We start from the raw sequence: 16,174 nt of genomic DNA on the forward strand, positions 1-16,174 counted from the left end.
AATTTAAAAAATGATTATAATAAAAATATATCTAGGACTTTCTCTGGAGCTGTTGCAGATAGTGTGGGGTCAGTTCATTTTCAGATAGTTCCTTGGTCCAGCTTGTACTTCTCGAGGTCTATAGGTCCCTTCATATGTAGTCGGTGCTAACTACAGGGTTTTAATCTATTGCACCTGTCACTTCCAAAGTGGTTCCCTGTGTTTATTTTAGCTTCTTCTGTTTGCTGGTCTCTTCAGTGTCTAATTTCCGCCCTGACACAAGTGGGGCGGTGGAGGTCACTTTTTTTAGGCTCACTTGTTCAGTTGTGCTGTGGGGAGGTACTGCAAACAAATATCACTGGCGTGTGCTCACAGTGATTCAGCCACACTGGGTTTGCCCCTGCTCACGGCGTGTGTGCTTTCCCAGTCTACACTGCTCAGGCTCTAGGTTGCTCTGCCGGGAACTGTCTGATGCAGGCCCTGGGTTTCATGCAGTCTCCAGGTCTAAGCCGTTCAGGTTCTCGGGTACTCCACAAAGGCGCAGAGTTGGTTGGGCCTGCGTTTTGTGCCCTTCCAGGTCCAAGCAGCTCAGGTGACCAGGTGCTTGATGAGCGCAGTTGCCCCCAGTTGAAGGCTGTGACTTATCACCTCCCCCATCCCAGCCACTCGGTTTTCTGGGTGTACACGGGCATGCCTTCTCAGGTGTGCCGTGTGTCTCTTCTGGGGAACTGATCTCTGTCTGCAACTCTCCTGGCAGATGTTGACTATCCAGAATCCCAAGAAGTCTTGGTTAGCAATGACGTCAGCTTGCAGTTTGGTATAGGATGCCTCTCTGGGGCCGGGATTGCCCTCTTCCAGCTCTGGCTGCCCTCACCTGCCTGTCTCCGGTGGGGGATGGGCTGGTCCGCAGCCGGCTAGCTCTGCTCAGTCCTTTGTTCTGTGAGCAGGCCTGGCAGCGTACCTTGAAAGTGAAAGTGAAGTTGCTCAGTTATGTCTGACTGTTTGCGACCCCATGGACTGTAGCCTACCAGGCTCCTCTGTTCATGGGATTTTCCAGGCAATAGTCCTGGAGTGGATTGCCGTTTCCTTCTCCAGGGGATCTTCCCAACACAGGGATCAAACCTGGGTCTCCCGCATTGTAGACAGACACTTTACCGTCTGAGCCACCCATAGCTATCCCACAGTCTGGGTTGCTATCTCAAGCTAGTTCCCTCAGATTGCCCTTGGGGCATTCAGGCGAGGTCCTTACCCTAAGCAATGCGGCTTGCACCTCCCTGTCCAGCCCCTGCTTGCTAATGGGCAATTCGAGCCTCTGTCCGGGCTGCTCCTCCGCTGGGAGTTGCTGTTAGGCATGTAATCTATGGATTTTAATTATTTATTTATTTTTCCTCCCGGTTATTTTGCCCTCTGAGATCCCAAGGCTTGCCATAGACCTGCCAGAGAGAGTGTTTCCTGGTGTTTGGAAACCTCTCTTTTTAAAAATTCTCTTCTTGGGAAGGATCTCCGTCCTTACCTCTTTTGTCTTTTTATCTTTTATATTTTGTCCTACCTCCTTTCGAAGACAATGGGCTGTCTTTCTGGGTGCCTGATATCCTCTGCCAGCATTCAGAAATTGTTTTGTGGAATTTGCTCAGTTTCAAATATTCTTTCGATGAATTTGTGATCGAGAAAGTGGTCTCCCCGTCCTATTCCTCCGCCATCTTAGGACCGCCCCTGAGAATTTTTTTAAATCAATTTTTGAGCTAATGTGTTGAGTGAAAGGTTAAGATATAAATAAAAAATGTTTTCTCTCAAACATAGACATTACCTTGGTCATGATAGCTATTACAACCTGTAGCTGTCTCAGCTGGAAACATAGTCATTCTCCATTTTTTTCAAGTTTTCTTGTGTACATTTCCATTAGGCTTTATAGTCCTTATGAAGGTATGTGTTTCATATTAGACTTGCTCCCAAAGTATATTTTTAAAAAGTGTTTCTTTGACTCTTTTTCAAGAAATACAGAGTTTTGTGCTTTCCTGGTAACCTCTCCTCTGTGCTTTGATGTAATTTATCCCAAGTGTCTAAAAGACCTTTCTCCTCTCCTCTTTGATTTCCTCATTGAGGAGTTTCCTCAACATTTGTTGCCCTCTTTTGTTCCAACAACTGTACAGCATTATCTGACAGTTCTGCTGTGCCTCAGTTTCCTGCTGGGGCCACTCTGTCTTTATAACTTAGCCGCATTTTCCAGTTCTTGACTCAGAGATGCTCTGAAGGCTTTGTCCTGCCTCTCCTGTGGCAACAAGCTTCCAGTCATCTAGGGCTGGGCAGGATGGTGAATCGGGTCTTTAAGTACCAACTTCTGCTATGTTTTTACCTTTGTGGATCTACAAAAACATTTTTTATTGAGAAATTTGAGTAGAAAGTGTTTAATTTCTTATTTGCTGTACTTGCCTGAGGTCTTCTTTTTTTAATTAACTTTTATTGGAGTGTACCTTACTTACAGTGTTGTTGCCTGACTTACTCTGATTCTTTAGTAGGATAGAGGAGAGGTTTGTCTGTGGTAGACATTCCAAAACTATGACTCTCCACCCTCACCCAGACTCACTGCCCCTTCTTGGTTGCTCTGTTCTACCCCAGTAAATCTTGTGCAGACCAAGAAGAGATTTCACAACAGTTACTCCATGAAGAGCCGAGCAGTATTCATTCAGCTGAGTTTGAGTCTGTATCAGGTATCAGGCACTTGGAGTCTGAGGGTTGAGTATACTTGCCTTCTAAACTGTGTTTTTGCTTTTTGACCCCCTCCAGTCCTTCCTCTACAGTGCTGCCAGAAATGGTCCAGAAAGCACCATCTGATGCTGTCAAGCCCGCAGAGACAAGTTAGAGAGCCACAGGGTCCACACAGCTTCTAAGAAGTGTGCTCTGTACCTTGTGTTCATGCCTCTCAGCCATGGCCTTCACTCTGTCTGGAATCCTGGACTCTTAATCCCTTGGTTCACTTTCCCTTTTTGAGAATCTGACTTAGATATCACCCCTTGGGGAAACATACTGAATTGCTGCAGTTCAAATTCATTTCTCCATCCTCCGTACTTTGCTGGGGACTTTATACACATGCGTTTCTCTTTATTCATCCAGCACACGTCGTTGAGTGCTGTTGTGTGTCAGGCCCATTCTCAGTGCTGGGACTCTGGCAGTGAGTGAGACAGACACGGTCACTGCCCATACACGTCATCCAGCAAGTAGGAGGATGTTTCAGATAGTGATAAGTGCTCAGAGGAAAACAAGACAGCAACAGAGTAGGGGCTGGATGGGTTTGGAGAGAGTGACTGGGGAAGTCCTTTCCAAAGAGGTGACGTAGAAGCTGAGCTCTGAACAATGAGCAGGGCCAGTGATGGAAGCATCTGGAAAAAGAGCTGTCAGTGCAGAGAAAAATGGCACTAGCAAATGCCCCGAGTAGGGATAGCATGGCACCCTGGAGCTGCAGAGAAGACCAGCCAGTGGGACTGGAGCAGCGTGAAGGAGGTGGGAAGGCAGGAGATAGGTCAGAAGAGCAGACAGTCTGTTGGCACAGCAAGAAATGTGGATTTTAGGGACTTCCTTGGTGGTCCAGTGGCTAAGACTCAGCGCCCCCAATGCAGGGGAGCCAGGTTTGATGCCTGGCCTGGGAACGAGATCCCACATGCTGCAACTTAAGACCCAGCACAGTCAAATAAATTTTTTAAGAAGTTAAAAAAGAAATTTGGATTTTATTCCTGAATTCACCAAGAAACTATCGAAGAGCTTTAGGCAGGGGAGTCAGTAGTATGAAATGATGTATGTTTAATCTGCACCGAACACTAAGTCTTGTAAGTGGCTCATTGCGTGTGTCTCTGGTAACCTGTGTGCTGTGAGGGCAGGCATTCTCTGTGGATCCCCAGCACCCAGTCCAGGGTATGGTCGGTAGCCACTGGGGAATCTAATGAATGAATAATCTATGTATTCTCTTGATAAGCTCTATTTAAGTGGTTGAGTTAGTAACACCACGTAAATAACTTTTTCTGTTTGGTAAAAGCTGGTCGAGCTAGTGCTAGGACACTTCCTATGAATAAGGAAATGTCACGGCCTTTTTCAAGACTCCAGGGTGTTATGATATTCTGGATATTCTATTCAGCCTTTGAGGCAGTACCCCAGGAATGTTAAGTATTATCTTGATGACCAGAGAAGAATGAAAAGCCATGACATTTTAAAAAATGAAAGCTATCAGTAGTACAGTAAAATCTTATGATGAGGTGAATACAGATATAGCATCCCAATGGCGTTTGTTCTCAAGAGGAGGTAGTTGGGAGTTCTTATCTTCCAGCATGTGGGGAGGAGGGGAGCAGGGGGTTGGTAGTCATCTCCTGATAATTTGAGACTTTCTGAGTTCAATATAAGGGCCATTGAATACGATTTAAATTTTATTATCTTTCGTGCTCTTTGAAAATGTAGACCACCTAAGACAGATTGTTTTTCATTAACCGTGTAGTAATGTCTCCTGGCATTTTGTGTGATGGTTTTTTGGATTTGACTTTCACTGTAATGGTTGGCTTTTACTGTAGTTAGTATTTTTCTATTATAATTTTTATCTCCAGTTTTCGGGTACTGTCTCTTAAAAACCTTGAGTTTCTTTTTTTTTTTTTTTCCCCTGAATCAGTTGGAAACCCTAATTTAGATCTATCTGTGTCCCATTAAATAAAGCTTACTTGAAAATCTTTCATGGTGAAATCATAACCCAGCCCAGTGAACATGCTCTAATCATCATAGCACTTGCTCCCAAGAAGGATCTTTTCTCATTACTTCTTTCCCCACATTCACTTAAAAATTACCCTACAGGTAATAGAGAGTTTAGGACATGGTAAGCTGAGTACATTTTGGACTTCTGTTGAGTTGAAAATATTTTTCTCTGCAGAGATTTCAGCAACACAGAAACACTGTGTAGTGAACAGAAGTATTATTGTGAAACATGCTGCAGCAAACAGGAGGCCCAGAAAAGGTACGTAAGGGTTTAGCCCAGGGGGTGGCTTCCTATCCGCAGAAGGGACCAGATCGTGGAGCCTGACAGATCTGATTTTTGAATCCCAGTTCCTAGGGCTCGTAACCAAGTAGCTTTGGAGAAGTCAGTTACCTTCTTCACTTGTAGAATAGAATAAGGATGCCTACCTGGGGAAGTTGCCCATTCATCTGATCATGTGTTCATCTGTTTGTTTGTTCATTCATTTATTCAGTGTGCCAGATACTCATGCTGGGTAAACAAGTGGTGATCAAGTGTGATCACTGTCCTCTTGGGATTAAAGGTGAATTATAAAAATGACTTAGCATAGTACATAACACATAGTGGTCACCCAGTAACACTGTTAGTATTGCCTAATGTTGGAACTTCTTATTTAGAAGATAGAGGCAAGTAATACTAATCATTTAGTAAGGAAGCATGAGAAAACCAATAACATCAGTCTATGGATGGGTAATAAGAAAGTTATCGTATTCAGAGTTGATACAAGACCCAAGGTTGCCCATCTTTTTACCAGCACTGGTCAGTTACAGGTCTTGAACAATGTGAAATAATTGTCCTTCCCTATGTTCTGTCCCCAGAAGCCAAGAAACTTGACATTTTTTACTATTCTGTAAAGCTTTACCATGAGTTAACTTTACCCTGCCCATGGTTTGTGGCATATTCAGGATAACTCACAGATGCCCATTCCTACCATCTAACACCATGAGGGGTCTAGAGCTGAAGCTGAACGAGTTTCTCTGACCAGTCTCCCAGCTCTTCATCCCCAGGCATACACAGCTTTCTTTGGTGCCTCAGAACTGGAGAAAGGTTAGTCATTGTGGTGGCAGATGGGAGTTAACATTTATTAGTGGCTGGGGAGCTTACCTCTGTCCTCATCCATGTAATCTAAACTAAGTCTGCCTAAGGCCATCCTAGGTCTTCCAGTGGAGCATGAAAGCATATTCTATTCAACCTTGGAAGTTTTATACACTAAAATGCTGCGTTCCTGAAAAATAATAGGGATCCCCATAAATCTTATGTTTCTGCTGATGGTGTGGTTTTGCTTACTTTTATGCACAGGATTTTTTTTTTTCCAATAGATTTCTAAATAATATTCTATTAAATGTGTCCTTTACAAACAATAATTCATGGAAAATATGCACAAGTCAAACAGCATTTACAATAATTCAGGGCCTTCAAAGAGGGTGTCCTCGAAGGTAACCAGAAAATCCTCTGTTCTGTCAGAGTTATCTCCATAAACTGTTGTCTTTGCAACTTCTTACCGAAGAATCTTAATGGTCATCTAGTTGAAAAAAAGAGCTTTTCATGTTTGTGTAAGTTGCGGAACTGCTGCATCGAACAAAAAATCCTTTTCTGCAGGATTTCTCAAAGCCTTTGGTATGTGGATGTGCAAGGAGGAACTTAGGAACAGAAGGGAGAGCAGCATCCTGACTTGGCCTCAGAAACCCTGCATCGATTAACATCTCCGGTGCTCTCACGAGCCTATTTTGAGAAATATAGCCCTAAGCCAATCAATCTCTGAATTTATAAGCGAGGAACCTGAGAGCCAGAAAAGGGAAATGACTTGCCCAGGAGCCCAGGAGTAAGGAGGGAGAAAGGGCCTAGCATGCCTGGTTATCTGATGGTAACCAGTTGGCAGTGGTATCTGAGGCATGCCTGCCTGTCGGTTCTCAGAACCTATATGTACAGAATCCACCCTCTGCTTGTCCTTTCCCTAGCCTGCTTTTCTCAAAAACTGTCCCCCTCCTCTCCATTATCTCAGAGTTGAGGGATTATCCAAATATCGTTCTCCCTGGGAGGCAGAAGGCAGTGACGTAGAGCAATTGTGCATCATATTTTTATTGTTACGTAAGTTCTGGGGTGTCTCCTTTGACCAAGCAGATGATCCCACCCCCCACATCCTAGCCCCGCTGCACTTTTCTCTGCTTACTAGGCTCCAGTTAGCCGAGTCTGTACAAGCGAGCGTCCTTTTACTCTGGCACGTGGATTGGCTGTTTGCTGGTTTGAAGTTTGTTGAACCCCTCCTGCTCTCCATTTGTGCAGGCCGTGGTATAATTGGTCCCACTCACAGGGATTGGGTGCCACTGATTTTCTATTCTGTGGTTTATTTTAGGATGAGAGTCAAAAAGCTGCCCATGATTTTGGCCCTGCACCTCAAGCGGTTCAAGTACATGGAGCAGCTCCATAGGTACACCAAGCTCTCTTACCGAGTGGTCTTCCCGCTGGAACTCCGGCTCTTCAACACCTCCAGTGATGCAGTAAACCTGGACCGCATGTATGACCTGGTCGCGGTGGTGGTACACTGCGGCAGGTGAGGGCGGGCAAGGAGCGCGTTGAGGGGTGGCTGTCCTTGGGCCACGTGGACTCTGCCACATCTTTCAGGGGCGGGGCCGGGGATCTCAGACTCAGTGGTGATGGTGCTTCGGGGAATTTCCTCTAAGCTCCAGTTTATCACCTCAAAATGAATCTCTAAACTTAGGTATATAAAGTAAAATAATAAATTTAAAAATAAAGATAAAATTAATGCATAATAATAATAATTTAAATGTTCTCTCATAAGGGAAATAATAAATCTCCATTGGATACAAAGAATTTGAAATCACATGGAAAAGTAAATGTTTGTGCTGTGATTTTAATTTTTGAAAAACCAGGTTACTCATTTAGTATGATCACAAAAGTGTTTTAAGATACCTAAATAAAGACTGGAAGCAGTGGATGGAATTTAATACTTCTTTGGCATTTGAATAATTAAAATGTATCCTTACGTGTTCTTTAGGCAGTTTTAAGCCTTTCCCCTGTATTCTATAATAAGTACATAATCAAAAAAAAAAAAGAGTGGAGAGACATCCCCTAGATATGGAGAAGCAAAGTGTTTTTGCTGGAAGTCTTTTGAAAATATTTTTTATTGTATAATTTGGTGTAAGTCTTGAAAACTCTACTGAAAATTCACCTGTTGCTATTATTTGCTCAGCTGGGATGGGTTTGTGTCCCCTCCCTGGGATCGATATTGCTGTCGCCCTTGTAGGTTTCAGATTGGGGCCTGTCACAGAGCAGGTGTCTTTTCCTCTCCATCCACCTGGATGGAGTGGTAGTAAACAGACCATTACCAAGAGGATGCGTGGTTCCACAGGGAGGGATGGAGTGATTTCCTTTCCTCTGCTGGGTGGATGGTATCAGAAACTGTAACATACCTGAAGCAACCCTTGTTTTGTTCCATGCAGAGCCATAGTCACAGATTATTGTCTTATGTTCTCAGAAAGTTGTATTTGTTGGTCAGTTACAAGCCACCTTTCTATTTCCCCCTGAAGAATACTTCTAACTGCTAATTATTTTAAAGAACCTAAGGGTTGGGAAGATTCCCTGGAGGAGGGCATGGCAACCCACTCCAGTATTCTTGCCTGGAGAATTCCATGGACAAAGGAGCCTGGTGGGCTACAGTCCATGGGGTCCCAAAGAGGTGGACACAACTGAGTGACTGAGCATACATACACATACATCTATTTTCTATTTATTTATTCATTCTAAGGGTTCTTTAACAGTTTTCTTTGATTTAACCATGCCCTCCTCCAGGGGATCTTCCCAACCCAGGGATCGAACCCAGGTGTCCCTCATTGCAGACAGATTCTTTACCGTCTGAGCCACCAGGGAAGCCCAGGAATTCTGGAGTGGGAAGCCTATCCCTTCTCCAGGGTATCTTTCTGACCCTGGAATTGAACCAGGGTCTCTTGCATTGCAGGTGGATTCTTTACCAGCTGAGCTACCAGGGAATCCCATATATTATGTATATGCTATGTAAATGCTATGTTCCTGGTGGTTTAGTCAATAAGTCATGTCTGACTCTATGTATATACTAGGAAATGGCAACCCACTACAATATTCTTGTCTGGAGAATTCCCATGGACAGAGGAGCCTGGCGGGCTACAGTCTTTGGGGTCACACACAGTCAGACGTGACTGAGCGACTAAGCACACACATGATGTAAGGAACAGGGCGATGACAGAGAGCAGTGGGAGGTGCCCCTTTAGGGAAGTTAAAGTGAAGTCGCTCAGTCGTGTCCGACTCTTTGCCACCCCATGGACTGTAGCCTATCAGGCTTCTCCGTCCATGGGATTTTCCAGGCAAGAGTGCTGGAGTGGATTGCCATTTCCTTCTCCAGGGGATCTTTTTGACCCAGGAATCGAACCCGGGTCTCCCGTATTGCAGGCAGACGCTTTACCGTCTGAGCCACCAGGGAAGCCTTCCTAGTAAGGAACAGGGCAATGACAGAGAGCAGTGGGAGGTGCCCCTTTAGGGAAGGTGGTCAGCAAAGGTTTATCTCCTGAGATGACATTTGAGCTGAAGCCCACCCAAGGAATAAAAAGAGGCAAGAATGCAGACATGAGTGAGGACCCTTTCAGGCAGAGCTGCAGCAGTCACAGGGGCCCAAGCTGAGAATGCTGATGTGTGTGAAAACAGAGGCAGCCCATGGGCTGGAGCTCAGAGGGAGAGGGGAGAGTGGCTGGAGAAAGGTGAGAACAGTCCTCTGGGGTATCTTTTATTTAAAGAAAGCAAACTAAAGGGACTTCCCTGGTGGTCCAGGGGTTAAGACCCTGCACTTCAAATGCACAGGATGTGGGTTTGATCCTTGACTGGGGAACTAACATCCCACATGCTGTGCAGTGTAGCAAAGAAAAAGCAAACTAAGGCAGATTCAACTTTCCAACTTTGATGATGCATTGAGAAAACAAAACTTCAGAGTTAGAGTTAAAAATTCCTTCAGTTGTGCAAATCTGACTTCATAGGAGAAGCTGTTTGGTTGTTCGGTCTACTTTTTTCTGTAGTGTGTAATAATGTACCTTTTTGTTTTCCTACTGGTTATTATACATTTTGGTTTAATATCTTTCTAAAACTCGAATCAGATCACATCACTCCTCAAAGTTCCCGAGTGTCTTCCTGGCTCACTCACAGTTGAAGTCCATAATCTTAACCACAGTGGCCCATTCCTAACCCTCCTCCACTGCAGCTCACTTGGCTCTGGCTGCCTTGGTGTTCCCTGATCACACTATGCCCACCCCCACCCATCCCCTAGGCCTTACACTTGCTCTCCTCCCTTCCTGAAACTTCCATCATGTGGTCTCATGGCTTGTCTCTCCCTCTGTCTCTCTCTCTCACACACACACACTCCTTCCCTTCAGGGAAATTCTTCCTGCTCACATCTCATGTCATCACCGTAGCACCTTCCCTCTGTCACTCACCAACCCGTTGCACTGCTATATTCAGCATGTATCACCACTTGAAATATATTTGTATTTTAGTTTATTACCACTCCAACCCTCAACCTCAGGAAAGGCAGGACTTTGTTTCATTCACTGCTTTTTGTTTGTTTGTTTAAGTAGAAGAGAAGAGGCTTTTCTCCCAGTCTTAATATTTATTCATTTATTTGGCTGCACTGCGTGGTCTTAGTTGCACCATGCTGGATGTCCTGCGAACTGAGTTTTGGCACAGGGGATCTAGTTCCCTGACCAGGATTCAAACCCAGGCGCTCTGCACTGGGAGCAGAGTCACGGGACCACCAGGGAAGCCCCCATTCACTGCTTTTTTTTACCTGACTTCCTGAATGGACCTAGATGGAGCGTAATGGGTGTACAATAATTATGTGTTAATATTTGTTGAATTTGAATGTCTGTTTCCCCAGTGGATTGTGAATCCTTCGAAGACAGAGACTTTATTCATCTTCCCTTGTGCCCAGCACAGTGTCAGCACCCAGGTGTCTCTCTGTGAGTTGTGGCCAAAGACATGTGGACGTGGGCATGACTTATCCAAAGTTCTCTGTCCCAGTGATAGTTTTTTTTTTTTTTTCCCCCAAAAAAAGTCATTGCATATAAAGAGCTACATAGAGTTTTATAAAGAAGTAAATGTTAACTTAGTAACATTCTTCTGTTTGTTCTTTTCCAGTGGTCCTAATCGTGGGCATTATATTACTATTGTGAAAAGTCATGGCTTCTGGCTTTTGTTTGACGACGACATTGTAGAGGTTGGTATGCAGATGATTATATCCAAGGGAGCTGGGGCGGAGACAGTGTTTTGGGATGTGTGCATGTGGACATTTTCTAAAATAGGCCTGTATTCCCGTCATCTGACTTGAAAACAGCTTACGTTTCTCTCAGAAATACATTCTGCTGCTCCCCATCCTCTCTGGAAGGGGAGAAGGGGTGAGATCAGGGGCTCATCAATACTGTATTTTTGTTAACTGATCGACCACAGACGTGGGACCTCCTTGCCATCCTAAGTCATGTTTACATGGAAGTCCTCTTTCCTACAGTGACTAAAGCCCACTCTGGGACCAAATAATAAACTTCAAAGTTGTATTAAAATCCTTTTATTATACCAAAATTTTCTGATATTATTATTGAAAATTTTGTTTTCTCTCTGTTCAACCTAGAATTCTTTATATGACACCAGAATATTCCATATGTTGATTTTGTTGTAACGGAACACTAGCCGGAGAGACTTCCATACTCAAAGACATGGTCTGTTTCAGCCCACTTAAGGTAGCAGTAAAGGGAATAAGCTTTGATGACCTGAATAAATTATGCTTATTCCCAAGAGCTCCCACAGTATACCGTTTGAAAGATAGAAGTCCTGTCTTCTTCAAAGAGTGCAGACCTATGGTTGCTAATAGTCGAAAGGGTGGCATTCTTCCCCAATGATTTGCAGCGTATGTCTTCATGTTCTCTCGGTCAAGCCTGTGGAGTTACCCACTTGCTGTTGAAAGTTCCCAGTTTTATGACGGTGTTTCTTACATTTTCTTGTGCATCCCATTAGCCTTTCTTCCCTTCTCCCAGTAATCATGTTAAACCACTGTGTTGTTTCACTTCTCTTTTTCTTGCAGAAAATAGATGCCCAAGCTATTGAAGAATTCTATGGCCTGACATCAGATATATCAAAAAATTCAGAATCTGGATATATTTTATTCTATCAGTCAAGAGAATAACTTAAAGGACTGTGGAACTAACTCGAGTGAGGGAAAATGCACTCGGACCTGGTTTCTCTGCAAACGTCCCTCCTCTCCAGTGGGCCACCGATGCACGGCATCACTCCAAGTCTCGGTGGTCTGGCTGCGTGACTCTCTTCCCCCTTCATTTTTCTACAAGCAGCACTACTCGTGGTTTTATGTTAGTCTGAGGTAGAGTTAACTGCAATCAGACTGTAGTAAGGTTTAGATGAATAACATTTGCTAATTTTAGTTTCAGGTACATGCTATGCCGCTGTCTGGCTAAATTAGAATGCCATTTCTTACAAACATCGACAGTCTATTTGGGGTCTTTGCTAATCTTTCTAAATGGCTTCTGGGGTCTCCTTTCAATGCATTCCTTTAACTTGTCCCTGGAAACATTGCTCCCCATTTTTAGCTTCTCTGCCTCTTTTCTGACAGAAGGACAGAAGAATGGGGTAGATGCTTACCTTTTAGAGCTGCAACTATAGCTTTAAGTTTGTTCGAGTGAAAATGTTTTAAAATTGAGTAACCTCGAAACTGAATTCATCTTCTGGGTGGAACAGGGCGAAGAGAAGCTGTTTGAGGATGCCCAGGGCTGTGCCCACCCAGCCATTACAATTCCAGGGGCTGAGGAGGCGTGGAGCTCAGGGCAGGTGAAGCCGAGAGGAGGAAGCTTTTGTGCACAGTGGAAAGTTGCTTTTCTTCTCTTTCTACCAAAACCAAGTTTCAGGAAAATAGCTCTGTGCTCTTTGTTTTTAGTGATGCTCTTCTTCTGTCCTGTGAGTTGTATCTCTCCTTTATCCGGTGCTGCTAAGCCTTCCAGGGTATCTTTCCAACCCCACTGGTGTTCCGTGGTCAGAGGCGGTAGGGCTGAGACACCACGGGGACTGCCACCCACCCAGCTCTGCTTGGCCAGGCAGCACCAACACCGTCCTTTCCCAGGAAGAACAAAGACGCTGCACCTGTCCTCCCATCAGCCACACTGTACAACAGTTCATATTTCAGCGTTTCAGGCCCTGGCAAGCCCAGGGCTACTGTGGAACCTTCTCCAGAGGAGACACTAGAGTTAGCTGGGGATGCAGGTGGGTCAGAGGAAGTGTCAGTGGGCAGGTGGTGCGATGAACAAAGTGGCAGCATTTCTTTGGCTCAGGCTCCCAGGATGTTTGACAAGACGGAGTTTTTTGGAAGAACCTCATCTCACCATAGTTTTACTTTTTTTTTCACTTTTGTTGTATGTATATTTATTAAATCATTTGGGTATCGATGCCTTTTATTAAAAGGTTCGATATGCTGTTTTGCTGTTGAGCAGGTTTTTGGTTTCCTACAAATCTTATGAGGTGTAGATCTCAGCTTCCTGTGGGAAGACCGCTGACTTCCATACACTATAATATACTGTGAACCTGTTATTTTGTTACCTAATACATCAGCGAAGGAACACGCAAACTTTTGGCATAATGTGAACTAAAATTGAAATTGAAAATGTTACTGGCCATTTTGCAACAATTAAGAGCATAGCACTTTATCTAGATGAAAACTGGATTTCTTTATCTTTGAAGTATCTTGAACTGTTTATTGCTCACAACTTCCATAAGCATGCCACCCTTCATCTGTTCATGCTTGAAGTGAAATGTTTTACGTTTCACTGGAGAAGACAAAAACAGGGTGATCTTCATGTTATTGTTTTATACAAGTGATGAAAATATACCTTGCCTTGTTTAGAGGCGAATTCATATTTATAAATATTATGTCTTTTTTCCCTCCATAAGACTTATGCAGTTATCGCTTACCTGGAAGGTGAGTTTTCATCCTGTTTTTAAGAAGAGATGCTTTTCAATTGAAGGTGACTGATATAGGGAGCTGTTTATACTATACATAATCCATATATTTGCAGGTTGCAAAGTTTAAAAAAACGATGGCTGATCCCTAATATAGTTGGAAGTGATACATGAGAAACATTGTTAAAATTATCTGTGAAGTGACTCTTGAAGCTAATTTATGAGGAAAAAAGTTTCAATTGGAAACCTGTAGAACTAATGTGTTGTTTAGTTGTGAAGTCATGTCTGACTTTGTGACCCCATGCATGGAGTGTAGCCTTGCAGGCTTCTCTGTCCATGGGACTTTCCAGCAAGAATACTGAAGTGGGTTTCCTTCTCCAGGGGATCCTCCCAACCCAGTGATCCAACCCGAGTCTCCTGCAATGGCAGGCAGGTTCTTTACTGCTGAGCCACCAGGGAAGCCCCTTAGAGAAGTATTACCTGAGTGCTAAGTCATAAATTCAGTACTTTGGGGTTTTTTTGGATGAGCAAAAAGTTTTTCTCAGTGATTTAACTGAAATAATTCCTTTTAGTAGAAAAGGTCAGTTAAAATTCAGTGTTCATGGATAAATGTTTGCATAAATATTGAAGATAATACAAAGATATTAACATGGTCGTGTGGTGCAGGAAAAAGAAAATTGAGATAAAAATACACGTATCCACCAACACACTCCATCAGTTTTTTAAACTTTAGCACTATCTGGGATCATCTTCCCCCTTCTTCTTTAATAAATGAAAGAAACACTAGGCAGCTACATCCTCCCAAGTCATTTCACTTTGTGTGAAGACTAGAGTACATAACACTTCTTTATTTTTCATCCCTCGTTCGTTGTGTGAAGCAGGGATGGTGTGGGATGTGTGAGACCGTTCTGAGGTGAACGATAGCACAAAAGCTCAGCAATAGTCCCTCAAATGGCCAGGGTTTTGTGTATCATTTTTCTGGCAGGAATGGGCAGGCTTGCTGTATTTCTTCTCACTGCTGGGTGTTTTAAAATAAGTTACAGTGTTTGCCACTTTCAGAAGAGAAGGAATGTTTGCTTTATTGGTTACTTCCTTGTTTAACATCTAGATTATGATACAGTATGCTGAAGTGTCATTTATGTAAAAGTAAATATTGGTAGAATGCCGACGCCCAGTCTTGTTATTCTGATGCATTTTCCATTCCGAAGAAACACGAAGTGAGCTGGTTTGAAGAGAGCCAAGGAGCAAAAACACAAGAGAGTGGTGCTTTGTCTAGGAAGCCAGTCATATTGGTTTTATAGCTTGGTATATTTTGGATTTCAGATGAAATGGGGAAAAAATGACAGAAATGGTCCCTATGCATTTATTTTCATGGATACCCTTAATTTTCATGGGCATGCCTAACAATGAACTATGTTATAACTGGAGCTTAGGGCTTATTTTAGATATTGGAGTGTAGCTTTATTACAAAGATGGATTTTATCTATAAACATTGCATTTTGATCAACTTTGTACGTTCATGTGTATTAAAATATTGTGCACTAAATGTTTTGCCCCTGTCTGCTATTATATGGTCAAGGCATTTATCAGCACTAGTGTGATTCACTCATGTAAGTGGCACGGGTCAGGGAAAATTATTTCCTACATTTCTGCCTAATTAAATTTGTTTTTCAGTATTATATTAATTTATTTCTGGCTTCCATTTCTATGTAACCAAAATAGTTACTGCATTTGTGTGGCACATTTGACTTTGTTGCTAAAAAATTTTTTTTTTTTTAGTTTTTATTTAAAAAATCTGTACCTTTTTTTTTTAATGTAACCAATTCAAGCACTTTAAGCAATAATGTCAATCTTGTGAAACTTCAATCAGTTTAATACCCTGCCTCTAAAGTTGTTGACAGAAAAATAAAGAGGAATTCTCTTCCTAGAGAATTATATCTGAGTAGTGTTAACACACATGGATTTAAAATCCTTTTTATAAAATGTGAGTTCTTGGCAAGTCTTATGTCCAGGTAATCAGTCCAAGCCTGATTTTGAGGCATTGTAGAGGATATTCTGGTTATCATAGTAAAGTTGCCACTATTGTTGAAGTTCAGAAAGTTAGGGTTCTGGAGGGTACTCACCATTTTTTTGAGTCAGAAAAAGTAACACAATCCAGAAACCTGGGTCTGGGAAGAGCAAATTGAGAATATCAGTGAAAAACAGAATTAGGGTAGGTATATTAGGTGTAATGAATTGCTTAGCTGAGATTTTGCATAGAAAATGCCCTTTATCGGTTATGAAATAAAAGATCCATTCTCAAAATAAGGCAGTGGCTTCCAGCTCATTGATCTCATGGGCATCTGGTTTCTAGGAGAGAATCGGTGTGGCTTTCCCCTGCCCCCAATACTGGCAGCAGCCACAGGCCTCTGGGTAGGGTCTGAGCTGCACAGACCCCAG

General features: G+C 43.1%; 1 protein-coding gene across 1 annotated transcript in view; it reads left to right on the forward strand.

Moving 5' to 3' along the window:
* The window catches only part of USP46 (ubiquitin specific peptidase 46), a 75,098-nt gene extending 59,056 nt beyond the window's left edge, over positions 1 to 16,042 (forward strand). Inside the window, exons 6-9 of the mRNA XM_010859710.1 lie at positions 4,883 to 4,966; positions 7,098 to 7,295; positions 10,919 to 10,997; positions 11,856 to 16,042. Coding sequence (XP_010858012.1) covers positions 4,883 to 4,966; positions 7,098 to 7,295; positions 10,919 to 10,997; positions 11,856 to 11,957 — 463 coding nt within the window. The 3' untranslated portion in view covers positions 11,958 to 16,042. The remainder of the gene's footprint in view (positions 1 to 4,882; positions 4,967 to 7,097; positions 7,296 to 10,918; positions 10,998 to 11,855) is intronic.
* The last annotated feature ends 132 nt before the right edge of the window (positions 16,043 to 16,174 follow it).

Source organism: Bison bison, unplaced genomic scaffold, assembly GCF_000754665.1.
Source record: "Bison bison bison isolate TAMUID 2011002044 unplaced genomic scaffold, Bison_UMD1.0 scf7180017864458, whole genome shotgun sequence".
In the NCBI taxonomy this organism is placed as follows: Eukaryota; Metazoa; Chordata; class Mammalia; order Artiodactyla; family Bovidae; genus Bison; species Bison bison.